The sequence below is a fragment of the Ovis canadensis genome, chromosome 7, assembly GCF_042477335.2.
Source record: "Ovis canadensis isolate MfBH-ARS-UI-01 breed Bighorn chromosome 7, ARS-UI_OviCan_v2, whole genome shotgun sequence".
Classification (NCBI taxonomy): Eukaryota; Metazoa; Chordata; class Mammalia; order Artiodactyla; family Bovidae; genus Ovis; species Ovis canadensis.
In genome coordinates this window covers 85,836,790-85,857,451 of record NC_091251.1, presented here as the reverse complement: position 1 = coordinate 85,857,451, position 20,662 = coordinate 85,836,790, and the positions used below count along the sequence as shown (strand labels likewise).

Below are 20,662 nucleotides of genomic sequence, written 5' to 3'. Positions count from 1 at the left end.
ATGACTTTTCTTGGGTCGCTATGGTCACAGATACTTAATTCTCTTTTTCCGTCTTCTATTCCTCCTTAGTCCTAAGAGGTGAAGCTCACAGTTTACTCCTCTGCAGTATGCTTTGGCTTTCCGAGTGTAATTTCCACCCCTGAGCCTCTGAATGTGCTCGTGCTCATAGGCATCACAGTGTAGGCTGTGGAAGGAACTATCTGTACAATTCCTGCTACTGTACCTTTGGTGTGGCCTCCAGGAGTCCAGAAAAACATCACTCATTGCACTATCACGCTGCCTCATGAAGAGACATTGGAGAGTGGAATACCTATAAGATATTGGGCTTTTGAGCATCATGTTGGAGTTTTGAACAGAGAGATTTGACTGGCCCATTCTTGTCTCCTCTTTCACACACTTCTTTTATATTTTTGCCTAGGGTTAAAAGCCTGCTGATTTATTTCATAGTCCCATGAGAGGTGTTTTAGGTTTTCTTTTGGCTTACAAAAAATGAATCTCATCCATTCTCCAGAGACTCACAGGTATCTTTGGAAAGAACAAAAGAGAAACTCCTGAGTAAATATTCCCGAAGGGGCAGATCTGTGTCATAACACTGTATAGGCCTGGGGCTTTGTTTTATTTACTGTTTATTATTTTTTTCCTTCTGGATTGGACATAGTTTCCTTCCAGTGCTCTGGCCATTAGGGTTATGATGGAGTCTACCTTGGACCAATCATCATTTAATTAGGTGGAAAAAGTTTAGAATTGACTTTTAGCTCTCTGTGAAAACAACATCCTTTTACATCTCATTCAGCTGATAGAGCAACAAACTGTTTTTCCCTTTTCCACAAATTGTGTTAATTTCCTGCATAGGCAGCCAGGTTTGCAAATAGTGACAACATAAATTTTTTAAACACAGGTGGTTTTCCTAGAGAGATGGGTGATAGGCAAAAGAGCCACAGACATGACTGATTCTCATACAGAGGATAAATGAAATGGTGAATGAGGTATGTCAGGCAGAGGCTTTAACTTGAATGGGATTTTTTTATGCCGCACACATCAACAGACAAACCATAAGCATGATCCAACTCAACATACAATCTAACTAAACTAGAAATGGAAGTGTTATCCTTATGACATATGCAGTGTGAAACATTAATTGATACTACTTTATCCCTGAGATGTCTGCCACAAAACTCAAAGCTGAAGATAAGATGAAGCCAGGATGGGAGAAGAAATATGGTTATTCTGTGGTAAGCTGTGAAATCTCTAAAGGTTGTTAGGACACCTAGAGTCATCACTGGGAATAGGATACAGTGCCCAGAGATATTTCTTAGGCACATCTGCGGACTTTTTAATCTTCCTTTAACTGCCCTCAGTTTTTAGACCTAGCTCTTAGTTGAACTTGGAGTTACTCTGGAACATGCTCTTTTATAAAGAACTGTAAATGAGTGGGCCACTCAAAATTTATGTAAACTTTTAAATATAATGTAAATGGAGGAATTTGAGTACATCCTGTCTGTTTCCAAGTGAAATTAAACACTGAATACATTGGGCTTCCCTGGTGGCTCAGTTGGTAAAGAATCTGCCTGCAATGCGGTAGACCCAGTTTTGATCTTTAGGTTGGGAAGACCCGCTGGAGAAGGAAATGAAAACCCATTCCAGTATTCTTTCCTGGAGAATTCCATGGATAGAGAAGCGTGGCAGGCTACAGTTCATGTAGTTGCAAAGAGTTGGACACAACTGAGCAAATAGACATGACATTGGCCCATTAGATCAAGAAAATTCAATGCTGTATTATAATTCTGTGAACAAAATAGTTAACAAATATAATATATTTAATAAATATTTTATAAGTTTCCTTCCTAAAGAGACATCTATTAGACTGACAATTTGTTCATTTATTCATCAAAGTTTTAATGGACCAGGAATTTATCTAAGCACAGGAGGAATGAGATGATTAAGACATTCTAATGCATTAATTCAGTAACTGTCTTTTGAGAGTACACTGGATTTTGAGTTCTATTTTAGAAGATGGAGATAGAGCAGAGAACAAGACAAAGCCCTTGCCCTCATGGAGTTTACATTCCAATACAGGATAAAAATAGTAAGCAAAGAAATATAAGAATAATGTCAAGTAGTGTTAAATCTTATGAAGAAAGATGAAGCAGGATAAAAAGTTAAAGAGTGACTCTGTAGGCATGCGTGTTGGTGTTTGTGTGAATGCATTAAACAATGTGATCAGTTGACACTGAGGGGGATCTGGAGGGAATAAGGTCAGGTTGGGGGAAGAGCAAAAGCATAACCTTCAAGGGAAGATGAGGTTTGGTGTGGCTGAAGAACATCAAGATGGCTGGTGTGGCTCAAGCAAAAATACTGCAGAGCAGAGTGTTAGAACTGGAGGTTGGGGAGATAACAGGGCCCAAGTCATGGAGTGCCTTGGAGACTGTGATAAATGATGGAGTCTTAGGGTGAAGGGAGGTGACTAGTGGATTTGGGGCTGTGGGTAGTCCCTCTGACTGGAGGGGGCCAGACTGGAAGCAGGGAACTGGGATGTGATGATAGAAGTTTGGATGAGGAATGATGGTGGCGTGGACCGGAATGAAAGCAGGGGACTGGTGAGAAGTGATCAGGCTTGAGACGTATTTTGAATATTGACCTGATTTGTAGTAGGAAGGGGTAATAACTAGTGATTTGCATGGAGCGAAGGTACTGTCAAGGGCAGAAAGCAGTTAGGGATAATACCAAAGTTTTTGTTCTGAGCAACTGGTTGGAAAATAGTAGTCATATACTTCTATTGGAAACACTAGAGGGGAGCAGATTGGGAGAATTAACAAAAATTCTGCTTTGGACAGGTTAAGTTTGAGATGTCTATTAGATATCCAGATTAACAGTTGGATATATGAATCTGAGTTGGGTATTTTTTTGTGTGTGTGTGGTAGAGATATACATTTCGGAGTTATCGGTGTATGCTGCTGCTAAGTCGCTTCAGTCGTGTCCTACTCTATGCGACCCCACAGACTGGACTATGCAGCCCACCAGGCTCCGCCGTCCCCGGCATTCTCCAGGCAAGAACACTGGAGTGGGTTGCCATCTCCTTCTTCAGTGTATAAACAGTATTTAAGTCCATGAGACTAGATACAGTCAACCTGGGCACAGATAGAGAAGACGATGGAGAGACTGAATATTAAAATATGCTGATGTATAGTGATAGGGAAGAGATGGAGAAGGCAGCAGAGGAGATGGAGAATTGCCATTGAGGGGAATAAAAACTAGGAGAACATTATATCCCAGGAACCAAGGGAGTGTTTCAAGAAGGAGAGTATAAGCCATAAGAAAAGCCTCCAAGAGACCAAGTAAGATGAAGACTGAGAGTTTTTTTTTCCTTTTTGGCCACACTACAGCTTTTGGGATCTAAGTTCCCTGACCAGGGTTTGAACCTAGGTCCTTGGCAGTGAGCGCTTGGACTCATAACTCCTGGACCATCAAGAAAGTCCCAATAACACAGAATAGAACACTGGTTTTGACAAGACATGACCCTTTCTTTCAGGAGTTTATAGTATAGTGGCAGTGGGGAAGTAAGGAAACAAGCAAATTGCTCTCAATTGTGGAAGTTGTGTTCTAGCAACATTGACACATTTCTGGACATGGGTTGAGGAAGGAGCAAGGAATTTTCCTTGGGGAGACAAGGAAAGCTACATTGAGCAGATGTACATTCTTTTGTTTGGCAGATTTACTTTTGGATTTTGGTAGGTAGGATGGAGGGAAAAAAACCAAGATTCATAAAGCTTAAAAACATTTCTTTTCTAGTTGGTTGTTGATTTTTTTACAATCACTCTTGCAAAACTAATATTTCCTCTCAAGTGAATATCCAACTACAATTACTCCATGTAGACATATTTATCAATTATCAGTAAACATGATGACTATATTATAAGGACAATATACACATTCAATCATACCTTGTTCCATTTGGAGGACACTCTTGTAATGATATTCTTCCTGGTTGTAGCCTTTATCTTTTAATTATACTTTAATTCCTTTTCATATCTGTATTCAAGTGTAGAGACCCTATTCTTTTTTCTTATTGAAGTACAGTTGATTTAAAACATTGTGTTGATTTCTACTATATAGCAAAGTGATTTAGTTATACATGTATCTATAATTTTTTATATTCTTTTCCATTATGGTTTTTCACAGGATATTGAATGTAATTCCCTGTGCCATGCAGTAAGACCTTGTTTATTCATTGTGTATATAAGATTTTGTTGTTCAGTTGTTAGGTTGCGTCCAACTCTTTGTGACCCCATGGACTGACCCCATGCATGCCAGGCTTCCCCATCCTTCACTATCTCCCAGAGTTTGCTCAGATTCATGTCCATTGAATTGGTGATGCTATCTAACCAATGCTTAATCCCTATGCTTAATCATAGTAGCTGCTATGTACCTAATACTTACCATATGTAAGACATTGTTCTAAGAACTACATGTATTGATTTATTTTGTTCTCATGACCTTAGTATCTCTACTGTCCCTTTAAAAGATTCATGACAAAAAAAAAAAAAAAGATTCATGACAACTGAGGCACAGAGAAGTTGAGCAACTTACTTAAGGCCACACAGTAATGGCAGAGTCAATATTAGAATTGGCCTGCTCTGGCTTCAGAGCTCACTACTTTGAGCAGTATGCAGATGTGACCATACTATTATATCTTTACCTTTCTAAGATAGGTAGTTATTAGGGAAAAATCTGTGCAGCTCATGAAATTCTCCAGGCCAGCATACTGGAGTGGGTAGTCTTTCCCTTCTCCAGGGGATCTTCCCAACCCAGGGATCAAACCCAGTCTCCCACATTGCAGGTAGTTTCTTTACCAGTAGAACCAGAAGGGAAGCCCTTTCACATCTCTAAGGGATAGGCTATCTTTGACTTGAATTTTTCTGAATTCCTTGACTTCAGTTTTCCAAAGACTCAGTAAACTAGTTGCAGGTTGTCACTGCAGAATGAGCCAGAAGGACCCAGGGACTAGATACTGAATACTTCTCCACATGGAGAAGAGATCATGAGGTCTTCTACAGTTGACTGTGGATTTTCATGTGACTGTGTTAGGGTTTATGTTCAATCAGTTCATACATGAAGAGGATGGTGGTAAAGAGAGTTAGGGTCTTTGTGGTGGAGAAGATCTCTCTACTGATGAAAATGTTCACTTCATTGGGCTTCATATACAAAGGTGTATATGGCTCACATCTTTATTTCCCTTAAAGATGTGAGATATTGTGTACTTTAAAAAGGTACAAAGTGTAAGCTTGTGAGATACTGTGTACTTAAAAAATGTACAAAATGTAAAAGTAACAATGTTTGGGAGTGGCTACTATGAGCAAAAGAACTGTACAGAACTATATGAAGATCTTCACGACCCAGATAATCATGATGGTGTGATCACTCACCTAGAGCCAGACATCCTGGAATGTTAAGTCAAGTGGGCCTTAGGAAGCATCACTATGAACAAAGCTAGTGGAGGTGATGGAATTCCAGTTGAGCTATTTCAAATCCTAAAAGATGATGCTATAAAAGTGCTGCACTCAATATGTCAGCAAATTTGGAAACTCAGCAGTGGTCACAGGACTGGAAAAGGTCAGTTTTCATTCCACAGAAATGCAATGCCAAAGAATGCTCAAACTACCACACAATTGCACTCTTCTCACATGCTAGTAAAGTAATGCTCAAAATTCTCCAAACCAGCCTTCAGCAATACGTGAACCATGAACTTCCAGATGTTCAAGCTGTTTTTAGAAAAGGCAGAGGAACCAGAGATCAAATTGCCAACATCTGCTGGATCATGGAAAAAGCAAGAGAGTTCCAGAAAAACAGCTATTTCTGCTTTATTGATGATGCCAAAGCCTTTGACTGTGTGGATCACAATAAACTGCGGAAAATTCTGAAAGAGATGGGAATATCAGACCCACCTGACCTGCCTCTTGAGAAACCTATATGCAGGTCAGGAAGCAACAGTTAAAACTGGACATGGAACAACAGTCTGGTTCCAAACAGGAAAAGGAGTATGTCAAAGCTGTATATTGTCACCCTGTTATTTAACTTATATGCAGAGTACATCATGAGAAACGCTGGGCTGGAAGAAGCACAAGCTGGAATCAAGATTGCCGGGAGAAATAACAATAACCTCAGATATGCAGATGACACCACCCTTATGGCAGAAAGCAAAGAACTAAAGAGCCTCTTGGTGAAAGTGAAAGAGGAGCGTGAAAAAGTTGGCTTAAAGCTCAACATTCAGAAAACGAAGATCATGGTATCTGGTCCCATCACTTCATGGGAAATACATAGGGAAACAGTGGAAACAGTATCAGACTTTATTTTTGGGGGCTCCAAAATCACTGCAGATGGTGACTGCAGCCTTGAAATTAAAAGACGCTTACTCCTTGGAAGAAAAGTTATGACCAACCTAGATAGCATATTTAAAAGCAGAGACATTGCTTTGTCAACAAAGGTCCCTCTAGTCAAGGCTATTGTTTTTCCGATAGTCATGTATGGATGTGAGCGTTGGACTATAAAGAAAGCTGAGCACCGAAGAACTGATGCTTTGGAAATATAGTGTTGGAAAAGACTCTTGAGAGTCCATTCGACTGCAAGGAGATCCAACCAGTCCATCCTAAAGGAGATCTGTCCTGGGTGTTCTTTGGAAGGACTGATGTTGAAGCTGAAACTCTAACATTTTGGCCACCTAATGTGAAGAGCTCACTCATTGGAAAAGACCCTGATGCTGGGAAAAATTGAGGGCAGGAGGAGAAGGGGATGACAGAGGATGAGATGGTTGGATGGCATCACCAATTCAATGGACATGAGTTTGGATAAACTCTGGGAGTTGGTGACGGACAGGGAGGCCTGGCGTGCTGTGGTTCATGGGGTTGCAAAGAGTCTGACACGACTGAGCGACTGGACTGAACTGAACTATGAGCAAAGTATTGCTTTGGTAATAGTGGCTGTGATATCTTGAGAGCTAAAACAAGGAATAGCCAAAATCTAGATGCTTTAATGCTCAAATAACAGCAAGTATGTATACAACTGAAACAAAATAATTTGTTCCTGGTGAAATCTAGAGGTGGTCCAGCCTTTGTTTCCTCTCTGATGTTTTTTATAGGCCGATTTTACCTCTAAAGACAATTTTATCCTTTTTCTTTCTGACACTGTGTTGTAATTGGTTTGCCCGAAAGTTGGAGATGGGATATGTAATTTAAAAAATTATTTATTTACTTATTTTAATTTTGCTGCGTTGGTTCTTAGTTACAGCATGTGGGATCTTTCAGTGCAGCTTGTGGGCCCTCTGGTTGTGGCATATGGGCTTAGTTGGCCATGGCATGCGGGATCTTAGCTCCCCAACCAATGAGTCCAATTCGTTGCAAGGCAGATTCTTAACCACTAGACCACTAGGGAAATCCCACGGATAAGCAATTTTTAAAATCACTCGAAACCTTGTGGGTTCTATTTTTTTTTGTTAGCAGTTTTTGAAATTAGGTAGTCCTTTGGACTGTAAGGAGATCAAATCAGTCAATCCTAAAGGAAAGAACCCTGGCTATTCATTGGAAGGACTGATGCTGAAGGTGAAGCTCTGATACTCTGGCCACCTGATGCCAAGAACCAACTCATTGGAAAAGACCCTGGTGTTGGGAAAGACTGAGGGCAGGAGGAGAAGGGGATGACAGAGGATGAGATGGTTGGATGGCATCACTGACTCAATGGACATGAATCTGAGCAAACTCCAGGAAATAGTGAAGGACAAGGAAGCCTGGCATGCTGTAGTCCAAGAGGTCACAAAGAGCTGGACAAGACTTAGTGTCTGGATGACAACAACAATCTGCCAGTTCCCTAGCCTGGCAGAAAGAGAATGTAGAATAAATAACCTTTGCTAAGATGTTTACAGTCAAGATCCTATTAATTTTCTTAAGTTGCAGACCTAATCTTACGATTAGATTTTTTTTTTTCTCTCCTCAGGGTGAAAGTCTGTCTGTACTTCTTTTCTTTCTGTTCTCATTAAAAGGTTCTTCTCTGGGCATGTATGTGTGTGTGCTTAGTTGCTCAGTCATGTCTGACTCTTTGTGACCCTATGGACTGTAGCCCACCAGGCTTGTCTGTCCATGGGATTTCCCAGGCAAGAATACTAGAGTGGGTTGCCATTCCCTTCTCCAGGGGATTTTCCCAATCCAGGGATCAAATTCAAGTCTCCCAAGTGCAAGCAGATTCTTTACCGTCTGAGCCACCAGGGAAACCCTTCTCTGGGCACAGCCATTAATTTCAGAAAAGCTTAAAGGAATTAGTGTTCAAATTTGCTCTTAATTTCTACAAATATAGAAAAACCTGTTAGAGAGTGGATGCTATTTTCACTGTGGTTTTCTCCCTGACTGCTATGTAATAGTGTCATAAATCAGGTACATCTAGCAGGAGGAGGAGACGTAGGTGACTGTTTAGTTCTAGAAAAGAAGCTACTTCCTATAGAAAGGATTTCAAATAGCCTCACAGCAAAGCCAGCACTCAAACAGGTTTCCTGTGGGCTATTTCCCCTCTGCTGCTCTGGACCCAAAGTCAAAGTGAAGAAGAGAAATTTCCCTATCACAAAATCTCAAATCTGGTAACTCAAGCTGATCTTATAGTGATCAAGCAGTTCATCATATTCCAAAAATTTGTAAAATCTAGGCTATTGTAAATTGAAACATTTTGTGAATTTGCTTTTAAGAAGTTTAATCGGATTTACTTTAGAGATTAAGAGAAAAATAAGAGTCAAAGTGGAAAAAATTAGATAAGCGATCACATGAGAAACTTTGGAACACTCAATATAACCAAAAGAATTAAGCTGTTACTACAGTATCTTAACTGTCAGACCTTAAAATATTTTATGCCATATTTTGTACTTTCGGGACATATGTTGAAATAATTAAGAAATTTTATCTTAATCTTTATTTTTACTTTTAAAACATATTGATTAAAAACCTCTTTTAATTCAAAATACAGATTGCCTAACAGATATTTAAAATCTTTGAATACTTTTTCTTCAATCTACTTCCACAGGAAAATGAAAGTACATCAGGATAGCACCAATTGTTATGGAAAAATGAATGTTCTAACACTACTAATTTCAGCATTTCATTTATAAATGGCATGGGGTGAATATATGAGAAGTGGCAAGAACACTTCTTTCACCAGTTGTGTAACTAGTGGGGTTTTTTTTTTTTTTTTTGTAAAAGAGAATTGCGACGCACCACATCGTTAATCAGCTATACCCCAATACAAAATAAAAAGGTGAAAAGAACTGCGATGCAATTACAGTACATTTTATAATGTTCACATTAAAGAAAGTTGATGAATCTTCAGGCAAATATTAAGTAACATTTCTAGCCCCAAAGTCTAGACGGCAATGCTGCGTATTTCTCCAGCATTATTCATTTGGTTTAAGTGGAGAAAAGGGTTACAGTAAAAGTGATATACAGGTTGTTCTAACAACCGCAAAGACCTTGGTTGCTGTGACGCCCAGCTACCTGGCTTGCGCCAGGCCTGCACCTAGGACTGACAGTGGAGATAAGCCAGGCCCCTCTGAAGCAGGGATGTTACCTCCCACACCTGTGACGCAGGGGTGGGTTTCCCACTTTTCTTACCTGCGTAGTGATCGAACACAGTGGGCACGTACTCCTCGGGGAAGGCGTCGTTGGCGTAGCTCATCAGCAGGCAGGTCTTGCCCACGGCGCCGTCCCCCACCACCACACACTTGAGCATCTTTTTCTCCTCGTGGCCACCGCAGCCGCAGCTGCTGTCATTTCCCTCCTGGCAGTTCATGCTCGCGGCTGCAGCTGCTGTGACTGTGCTGTGGCTGTTGCTTCTCCCACTTCTTCCAAAGCCCATGAAGCCCGTGGCAGGCTTGAGATCACTCTGTCTTACTCGGGGTAACTGGGACCCTGCAGGCTCGTCCGAGGTGGCTGGCACATGCCCTTTCACTTACCATACTGATCAGGACAGGTAGCACACTGGGGAGGGTGATTAAAAGCATCTGTCCCTTTCCCCCATCAGTTCAAGTTAAGAAATCCTCATCTTCACCGAATTCTAGGGCATTCCTGGGAGTCTAGAAATTTCAGCAGCTAGAGGGTTTCACTTTGGTCCCCTGTTCTCCAAGCCAGAGGGAAGACACTGTGGAATTTTGCTAAATCTTCCCCGTTTTCCACTTCACATCTAACATGGAGGAAAGCTGGGCTTTTTAAATGGAGTTTTGCCTTGCTTCCTCCAGCTTGCCGAGTGTCAGGAAATCATGGGTTTCCTGCTGCATTCCATATTAGGATCAGTGGGCTGGAGAAGGCTGCAACAATGGGAGCTCTGTGTGTGTGTGTTTGTACTTCTGGGGAACGCTGCCAGGACATGGAGTGGGAAAACACTAGGGGTCCCACTGCAGACTCAAGCTGTCAGACTTCCTGTTTCATCCAGGGCTGGAGAGCCTGTTTGCCTCTGGCTGGCTGGGAAGAGGCTGACGAAAGGATGAAAACCCCGGAGTCCTGTCTGCCACAGAAACACAGGGAACCACACCAGCCGTTGTAGGATAATATATGACATCATTCCTCACTGAGTCACCAGTTGAAAGCTCTGCAAATTAAAACTGGACAGTTCTTCACATACTTAAGCAAGAAACCGTAAGAAATTTGTCCTGGCAATAAAGAAGAAAACCTTCCAGAGTTTCACTGTTTCAAAGGGAAATGTTCTTGTAGATTGTAGGTTTAAGATGTGTGATCAGGTTTATAAGCTGCCACATTTGAGCTCAACACTCGTACGTGTATTCCAGACACAAACATTTTTATGGTTGTAGCACATAAGAAATCAATCAGATGTGGGATGTTTGCATCTTCTTATTAGCGAATAAACACACATGTCTTGGCTCACCCTTACTTTTGGAAATGAGAGTATGTGGGACAGCTTTATTGGTTTGTTTCAGGTCTCCAAACGCTGCTTTTTCTTGAACAGTTCCATTTTTGATTTAGTCTTCTCCCTTTGGTCAGCCTGGTCCTCTTCAATTACAAAGGAGCCATTGGCACCTAATTTATTTGTCTGTTGGGTCACTCAAAATGAAGCCCCTTTGAAGCACTGAGTGTGATTAATGTACTCAATCTTAGAAAAGCAGTGGAACTCTGCAAGTGTTTCTGACAAATGGGTCAAGAACGTTTTTGATGCAGGAACTGTGTGTTTCTTTGAGATTTTTGAGAATTGATTTTAAGAATTCAGATTATCCAATTGATTTGAGGAGGTTTTTTTTTTCTCCCCAGGGGTAGGGTGAGAAGTCTGTTTTAATGAGTGGCTATAAAGAATTCTCCTGCCAATGCAGGAGATGCAAGAGATGTGGTTTGATTCTTGGGTCAGGAAGATCCCCTGGAGTAGGAAATGGCAAACCACTCTAGTATTCTTGCCTGGAAAATTCCTTGGACAGGGGAGCCTGGTGTACTATAGCCCATGGGGTTGCAAAAGTTGAACACAACTGAGCACATGTGCACTTACTCATGCATCAATAATATATATATCCACATACATATGCTACTGTAGAACCAATATATTCTCATATTTCTTCTGTGTTGGATTGTAGTAACATTTCCCATAGTGTTTAGTGTCCCAATATTTCTTTTCTATAAGGAGATGATGTTTTGGTTAGGTTGTTGTGTTTCTACCAAATTATATTGCTATAGCAACTCCCAATGCTCAGTAATTTAAAATAACATCTATTTCAATGAGGTATCACTTCACACCTGTTAGAATGGCTATCATAAAAAGTTTACAAGCAGCAAGTGTTGGTAAGGAAGTGGAGAAAAGGGAACCTTTGTACAATGTTGGTGCAAATGTAAATTGGTGCTGTCACTATGAAAAACAGTATAGAGTTTCCTCAAAAATGTAAAAGAGTTACCATGGCGGTGGTGGTTTCGTCGCTAAGTTATGTCTGACTCTTGCGACCCCGTAGACTGTAGCCCTCTAGGCTCCTGTGTCTATAGGATTTTCCAGGCAAGCATACTGGAGTGGGTTGCCATTTCCTTCTCCAGGGGATCTTCCTGACTCAGGGATTGAACCTGGGTCTCCTGCACTGCAGCAGTTTCTTTACTGACTGAGGTACCAGGGAAGCCCAAAAAAGGCCAAAGAAATATGTATAGACCTTATTTAAAAAGTAAGGCTGTTGTAAAAATGACATCAATAGACTTGCTCGACACAGAGTTACCATCAGTTCATTTCAGTTCATTTCAGTCGCTCAGTCGTGTCCGACTCTTTGAGACCCCATGAATCGTAGCATGCCAGGCCTCCCTGTCCATCACCATCTCCCGGAGTTCACTCAGACTCACGTCCATCGAGTCCTTGATGCCATCCAGCCATCTCATCCTCTGTCGTCCCCTTCTCCTCCTGCCCCCAATCTCTCCCAGCATCAGAGTCTTTTCCAATGAGTCAACTCTTCGCATGAGGTGGCCAAGGTACTGGAGTTTCAGCTTTAGCATCATTCCTTCCAAAGAAATCCCAGGGTTGATCTCCTTCAGAATGGACTGGTTGGATCTCCTTGCAGTCCAAGGGACTCTCAAGAGTCTTCTCCAACACCACAGTTCAAAAGCATCAGTTCTTCGGTGCTCAGCCTTCTTCACAGTCCAACTCTCACAGCCATACATGACCACAGGAAAAACCATAGCCTTGACTAGACAGACCTTAGTCGGCAAAGTAATGTCTCTGCTTTTGAATATACTATCTAGGTTGATCATAACTTTTCTTCCAAGAAGTAAGTGTTTTTTAATTTCATGGCTGCAGTCACCAGCTACAGTGATTTTGGAGCCCCCCAAAATAAAGTCTGATACTGTTTCCACTGTTTCCCCATCTACTTTCCATGAATTGATGGAACCAGATGCCATGATTTTTGTTTTCTGAATGTTGAGCTTTAAGCCAACTTTTTCACTCTCCTCTTTCACTTTCATCAAGAGGCTTTTGAGTTCCTCTTCACTTTCTGCCATAAGGGTGGTGTCATCTGCATATCTGAAGTTATTGATATTTCTCTCGGCAATCTTGATTCCAGCTTGTGTTTCTTCCAGTCCAGCATTTCTCATGATGTACTCTGCATAGAAGTTAAATAAGCAGGGTGACAATATACAGCCTTGACATACTCCTTTTCCTATTTGGAACCATTCTGTTGTTCCATGTCCAGTTCTAACTGTTGCTTGCTGACCTGCATACAGATTTCTCAAGAGGCAGGTTAGGTGGTCTGGTATTCCCATCTCTTTCAGAATTTTCCACAGTTTATTGTGATCCACACAGTCAAAGGCTTTGGCATAGTTAATAAAGCAGAAATAGATGTTTTTCTGGAACTCTCTTGCTTTTTCCATGATCCAGCAGATGTTGGCAATTTGATCTCTGGTTCCTCTGCCTTTTCTAAAACCAGCTTGAACATCAGGAAGTTCACGGTTCACGTATTGCTGAAGCCTGGCTTGGAGAATTTTGAGCATTACTTTACTAGCATGTGAGGTGAGTGCAATTGTGCGGTAGTTTGAGCATTCTTTGGCATTGCCTTTGTTTGGAATTGGAATGAAAACTGACCTTTTCCAGTCCTGTGGCCATTGCTGAGCTTTCCAAATTTGCTGACATATTGAGTACAGCACTTTGACAGCATCATCTTTCAGGATTTGAAACAGCTCAACTGGAATTCTGTCACCTCTGCTAGCTTTGTTCATAGTGATACTTTCTAAGGCCCACTTGACTTCACTTTCCAAGATGTCTGGCTCTAGATTAGTGATCACATCATCATGATTATCTGGGTCGTGAAGATCTTTTTTGTACAGTTCTTCTGTGTATTCTTGCCACCTCTTCTTAATATTTTCTGCTCCTGTTAGGTCCATACCATTTCTGTCCTTTATCTAGCCCATCCTTGCATGAAATGTTCCCTTGATATCTCTGATTTTCTTGAAGAGATCTCTAGTCTTTCCCATTCTTTTGTTTTCCTCTATTTCTTTGCATTGATTGCTGAGGAAGGCTCTCTTATCTCTTCTTGCTATTCTTTGGAACTCTGCATTCAGATGCTTATATCTTTCCTTTTCTCCTTTGCTTTTCGGCTCTCTTTTTTTCACAGCTATTTGTAAGGCCTCCCCAGACAGCCATTTTGCTTTTTTGCATTTCTTTTCCATGGGGATGGTCTTGATCCCTGTCTCCTGTACAGTGTCATGAACCTCTGTCCATAGTTCATCAGGCACTCTATCTATCAGATCTAGGCCCTTAAATCTATTTCTCAATTCCACTGTATAATCATAAGGGATTTGATTTAGGTCATACCTGAATGGTCTAGCGGTTTTCCCTATTTTCTTCAATTTGAGTCTGAATTTGGCAATAAGGAGTTCATGATCTGAGCCACAGTCAGCTCCTGGTCTTGTTTTTGTTGACTGTATAGAGCTTCTCCATTTTTGGCTACAAAGAATATAATCAATCTGATTTTGGTGTTGACCATCTGGTGATGTTCTTGTGTAGAGTCTTCTCTTGTGTTGTTGGAAGAGGGTGTTTGCTATGACCAGTGCATTTTCTTGGCAAAACTCTATTAGCCTTTGCCCTGCTTCATTCCGCATTCCAAGGCCAAATTTGCCTGTTACTCCAGGTATTTCTTGACTTCCTACTTTTGCATTCCAGTCCCCTATAATGAAAAGGACATCTTTTTGGGGTGTTAGTTCTAAAAGGTCTTGTAGGTCTTCATAAAACTATTCAACTTCAGCTTCTTCAGCGTTACTGGTTGGGGCATAGACTTGGATAACTGTGATATTGAATGGTTTGCCTTGGAGACGAACAGAGATCATTCTGTCGTTTTTGAGATTGTATCAATTCCATTCTTTGGTATATATCTGGAAAAAAATTAAAACACTAATTGGAAAAGATACAAGTACCCCATTGTTTATAATAGTCAACATGTGGGAGCAAACCAAGTGTCCATGATCAGGTGATTAGTTTAATAAGATGTGTTTTATATATGTATATATGTATATATATATATATATATATATATAATGGAATATTATTCAACCACAAAAAATGAAATTCAGCCATTTACAGCAATGTGGATGGACCTAGAGAATATTATGCTTAGTGAAATAAGTCAAAGAAAGACAAATATTTTGTGTTCACATATAGGTGGAATCTTCAAAAAATCAAATGAATGTATGTGTAGAACAGAAACTTTAATAAGTTTGTTTTCTGTTTTGTATCTTTGTTTGCAATATCATATGATATTTGTGTGGCTTACTTCACCTAGTGTGATAATCTCTAGGTCCATCCACGTTGCTACAAATGGTATTATCTCATTCTTTTATGGCTGAATAATAGTCTATTATACATTGACTCTTAAAGCTTCACTCTGGAAGTGACACTTCTGTTCATTCATTGGTCAAAGCAAGTCACATTCCCATGCATGTGGTTAGAAGTATGATTCTACCATGTGCCAAGAAGGTGAGAACTAAATATTGATGAACAGCCTGAAAAGTTGAGATAGTTTAAACAACCAGAGATAGGTTAGTTGAGGTTAAGTAAGAAGTGTGAAAGTTGAATTGTTTCATGTTTAGCACCAATCTGAAATATTTGAAGGCACCTACAACTGCATGTGATTTGTAATTTTATTTTCATTTAGTTTGTGTGAAACATCTGGAATATGTAATAACATAAATTACAACTGTAATAATACATTTACAAAATAATACATTACAAAATACAGTTGTGATAATAAAATTACAATTGGCTCAAGTGTGAAGGCAGCAGCCAAACAAAATCTGTGCAGGTAAAGGAGTGATTGATAGTGTCAAGAACTCCACCCTGAAGACGAGTAAGGTCACTTTGAGCACCATGTGATGATATGTCTGGCAGAACTTTGAGAAGGTTCTGCCTTTGACCTTGAACCTAAGATCAGCAGGAAATGTGGCATGGAGTAAATACTCAATTCAGATGTGGAGTTCTCAAACGTGACTGCCCAGTCTGTGTTCCTCCATTACAAATAAGCCCTGGGAAAAGAATGGGAAATCAAATTGGGTGAAATTTTGCTATATCTGTGTATAAACCTAAACAGTATGCCAGCAGACGCAGATATTTAAGTCCAAGCTAATTTCCACGTGGACTACAGTTTAACAGACATTTAAGAGAGCTGAAGCAACCAATTATGGGTCTTTTACCTTTAACTCAAAATCCAACCTGACGGATTGGATTACATGCAAAGATGGATCATGTCAATGTTGTATTTCTCAAGTTAAACTTGTTTCATTGCTATTTACTGTGCCTCAACCACATCCCCTCCCTGGCCAAAGTGAATATTTATAGGGGAAAATGTTTATGACATCCTAGTAAAAATGGTCAAAAAAGTTAGAATTTTATTAACCTGCTGATTATATGGATCATTTTGTCCACATAAGAATAAATCTTTTCAAACATTAAAAACTGATCTGAATCAGAATATTCAGTTCAGTTCAGTCGCTCAGTCGTGTCCAACTCTTTGTGATCCCATGAATTGTAGCATGCCAGGCCTCCCTGTCCATTACCAAGTCCCGGAGTTCACTCAAACTCATGAACATTGAGTCAGTGATGCCATCCAGCTATCTCATCCTCTGTCGTCCCCTTCTCCTCCTGCCCCCAATCCCTCCCAGCATTAGAATCAGAATATTAGAATCTTAAAAAAATAAATTATAAGTAAATAAAAAAGTAATAAAAGTAAATAAAAACATAAATTCAGTGTTGCTCTTGTAGGTCCATGAGTCAATACAATTGTGACTACTTGTCTAGATTGAGTGGTCAAGAATATACTTTAATTTCAAAAGTTTATAGGTATGAGTTTAGAAGAAGTTTGAAGACCATTTGCTAAAATATTTTTTACCAGATGCCTGTACTTTAGGATCTTGGGCCATGTCAACAACTGAGTGGTGGTTTTGTAGCCATTAATTATCTGGTTTACCTCAAGCACCAAGTTACACAAACTTAACAGTACATGGTGAAATCTTGCTGGGCGATATTTCCTGCTTTTTCCAAGAGACCTTAATTCCCTGACTTCCTCTTGTCCTGTTAGCTTTGGCTTCAGATGAGTTTTCCCGAATGCCGATAGAGTATTTTTGCATAAAATTCTGATTTCTCTGATTGATTCCAGTTTTAGTCTGACTTTAATAAAAGAGCCCAGACTTTTTCCCTTGCCTTTTTTTTTTTTTTCCTTTTTGTGCTTGAAACTAGAAATTATTCAGGGAAATAATGCAATTGGGTCAGATACTCTGGTTCTGGCCTAGCCTCTACATAGGAGACTGTTAAGACTCCAGGCCTAGGAAAGTGGGATATGTATGGTTCCCATGATTCTGGCAAGCCCAGCCCAGCCATGAGTCATTCCCATTCCAGAGAGCACCTGTGTGTGCCTACGTGCTATGTTGCTTCAGTCACATCCAACTCTTTGTGACCCCATGGATTGTAGTGACCCTGTGAACTGTAGTTTGTCAGGCTCCTCTGTCCATGGGGATTCTCCAGGCAAGAATACTATAGTGGGTTGCATATCCTTCTTCAGGGGATCTTCCCCATCGAGGAATCGAACCCACATCTCTTATGTCTCCTGCACTGGCAGGAGGATTCCTTACCCCTGGCATCACCTGGGAAGCCCCAGAGAAAGCCCTCTGTGGGGCTAATATGGAAGTCAGGCCTCCAGAGGTGGAGGGTATGGTGTGAGGTAGGAAGGCTGCATAGTTTTAGGGGCTCTGACCCAAATCCCCGACTGGGACCAAACCTCGAGGTGAATTGGAGAACTACTAAAAGTTAACAGGCTGTCCTGGGATAAGTATGGACTGGAACTGCTCCTCCCCAAGTCCAGTGCCACCAGGGACCCTTCTGGACTTGTGTTTTTCAATCTCTCAGGCTACCTGGCCTCTGGCCAGTGTCCATGTCATATCATATCATATATCATATCATAATCATATATCAGCCATGTCTTCTTGGATATGCTCTTTTTATAGTTCCAGAAATGGCTTTCATTTTTCTTGCCTGAAGGAATTTTCTTTCTTTCCCAAATCTCTTAATTCTGATAGAAATAGATTACTTGCAGATCTAAGACCGATGGCAACTTCTTTCTGTCTTAGGAAAGAAGAGGCCAATTTGACCAATAATAGTTGAGGTGTGTGCGTGTGTGTGTGTATGTATCTTCTGTGTTTCACTATTGCATACCTTAATTCTGAAAACAATGCCTTGTTCCAGAAAGAGTCCAGTATATGATCTAATGTTTCAGTCTCCCTCCATAGAAACTAAGAGGTTAGGGAACTTTGAAGTTTCCCCCATCCAGAAAATCTGGAGACAGAGAACAGTTTAGAAAGAAATTTTGCATTGATTCCTGATCTTACAGACTGGAAAGATATATTTTGGAAGGTGGAGAAATTTGAGATTGAAGTGGTATTAGGTTGTTCATCCGTCAAGGTCATGGAGTAGGAAATAGTTGCTGGAAATAGCCATCTTAGAGTCCAACAAATTTCCTTGATGATTATTTCAACAGGTTAGTGATATGGGCCCGAGAAGCCCAAGGTCATTGGATTGGTCATAGTTTGAGTGAACTAGCATCAGTGTCACTGCCATAGATTTAACTTCTGTGGGCTCTGGGCCTTGTCCTTTCTGTTGCCTTCTTTGCATGTGGGGTCTGTTGGGAGAATGAGAAAGATTGGTGTAGATTTTTTGTCTCTGTTAGAAAACTTGAAATTTGACCTCTGCTTAGGATGCATTATTGTTATATAAAAAATTAATGTACATGGATTGAGGACTTGAAGTTCCTGTCAACAATAACAGGTGATACGGGATATATACAAGACATAATATATACAAGATATATTATGTATGAGGAGGCATTTTGGTTGGGACTGGATTCAACACAAAAATGTGTCCTCCTGAGAGCCTGCAGGTTACCAGCCAACCCCTTGTAGTGAAACACGAAATGCAGAGGAAATGCAACTCTACTCTGTAGACTTAATGCATCTGTTTGTCTTTCTTTGAACACCCATGTACTAATTGATTTGTGTCAATTAGTGTGTCAGAAAATAAGAGACAAAAAGACTATTAAGCATGAGATGTGATCACAGCCTAAGTCTCAGATTCAGAGCTTGTGCATGACAGCGACTGAGAGGCAAGATCTGAAAACCACCTCCCAGTGGGATAAGTGGAAAGAGAGTTAGGGGAAAGAAAACACCTTCAAACAAGTCTATAAAACTTTCCAGGAGAGAGGAAAGAAGAGAAAGTCTTCTATGATTATAATGCTAGCAACCCTGGGCACAGTATGGATGGAGTCATTATGTAGATGGACACATGGTTTTCAGGTTGACTGCCCTAGAAAACCAGTCCCTTGACAGTAAGAGTTGTTAAGATGGAGAATTCTTGTGAAGTGAGAATTCCAGACAATTTTATGCAATTTTCTTTTTTTGTTGTTTTTCTCTTCACTCTTTATTGTGCTGATTTAGTAAAAGTACTGCTGGTATTTTAAAAATGTTAAATAGTGGTTTCTAGTGTGCATCTATTGTTTTTGACTATATTATACTTGGTAATTATTTTGTACTTTACCTCACTTTTTGGAAAACTAAAAGAATTATAATGAATTTTGTGAGATGCATATCTCCTTTGTCTGCTCTGGAAGGCTAAAAGTAACTCCTTTTTACTTTAATTTTGTATGATAAAATCATATTATTTTTACTGACGATAATGGGAAAATTGACAATGTATTCAATACTTAAAGTGGTTTTTGTAAATTTCAGGTGTACTTTTTAATCTATCTTTATTTCACTTTTCCATATCAAAGAAAGATAATCCTTTAAAAATGCCCACACTGATGATACATTCTTATCTATTCCAACACATAGCAAACTCTAAGTACCAAAAGATTTATTTCTGTTGGACTTTTATTTTTATTGTGTTTCAAAATCTTTCCAAATCTCAATCTCATTGAATCTGGAAGGAAATTTTTGTATTTATTAAATTCAACTTTTAAACAATAAAGGGATTTTCTTTACAACATGGCTCACAGGCTGCACCCTTTTTGTGACTATTATTGTTCACTCTATAAAACAGCTACAGCTATTATTTACTATTTTAATAATTAAGGTATGGTTGGCTCTGTAGTAGACATTTGTTGTTTTTTCCTATCTAAGATATCTTTCCTCATTTGATGATAGCAATTTTCTTTCTGCTCTTTTTTATCCTCTGTCCAAGTTGCTCATGTGGGGCTAACCCCATGTTCTACTGCAGGAGTGGGCATATGATCCAAGAATGGTGAATGAGAATTATCTTCAGAGCTTCAGCTGATTCTCTCTGGAAAGAGGTGCTCTTTTCCCTAAAACTTCTCTAAGAATCACATAAACTTGTTGTTGGGGCCATTATTTGCCACCAGGTGTAAAGATCCTGCCTGATGCAGATAATAATAAGGGCGATAAAGTAGTTTTTATTTTATAACTGTTAATCCTTCCCTAAAACTTATGAGGTGAACATTATTATTATCTCCATTTCTATGATTAAAGAACTGAGGCTAAGTGAAATCAGGTGATTTGTTAGTTTCAGACAACTAAGAAGTTGTGGATCCAGGATTCATTGGCAGCTTTCTTCTAGAGTTAAGACTTTAAACCATTATATTGATACTACAGAGAAACACAGCTGAAACAGAGAGAGAAAA

The 20,662-nt window shown here is 39.9% G+C and overlaps 1 protein-coding gene across 1 annotated transcript in view; it reads right to left on the bottom strand.

Annotated features, from left to right (window-relative positions):
* The window catches only part of RHOJ (ras homolog family member J), a 104,266-nt gene extending 93,831 nt beyond the window's left edge, over positions 1-10,435 (bottom strand). Inside the window, exon 1 of the mRNA XM_069596810.1 lies at positions 9,639-10,435. Within this exon, the coding sequence (XP_069452911.1) occupies positions 9,639-9,882 (244 nt within the window). The 5' untranslated portion in view covers positions 9,883-10,435. The remainder of the gene's footprint in view (positions 1-9,638) is intronic.
* Between the last annotated feature and the right edge of the window lie 10,227 nt (positions 10,436-20,662).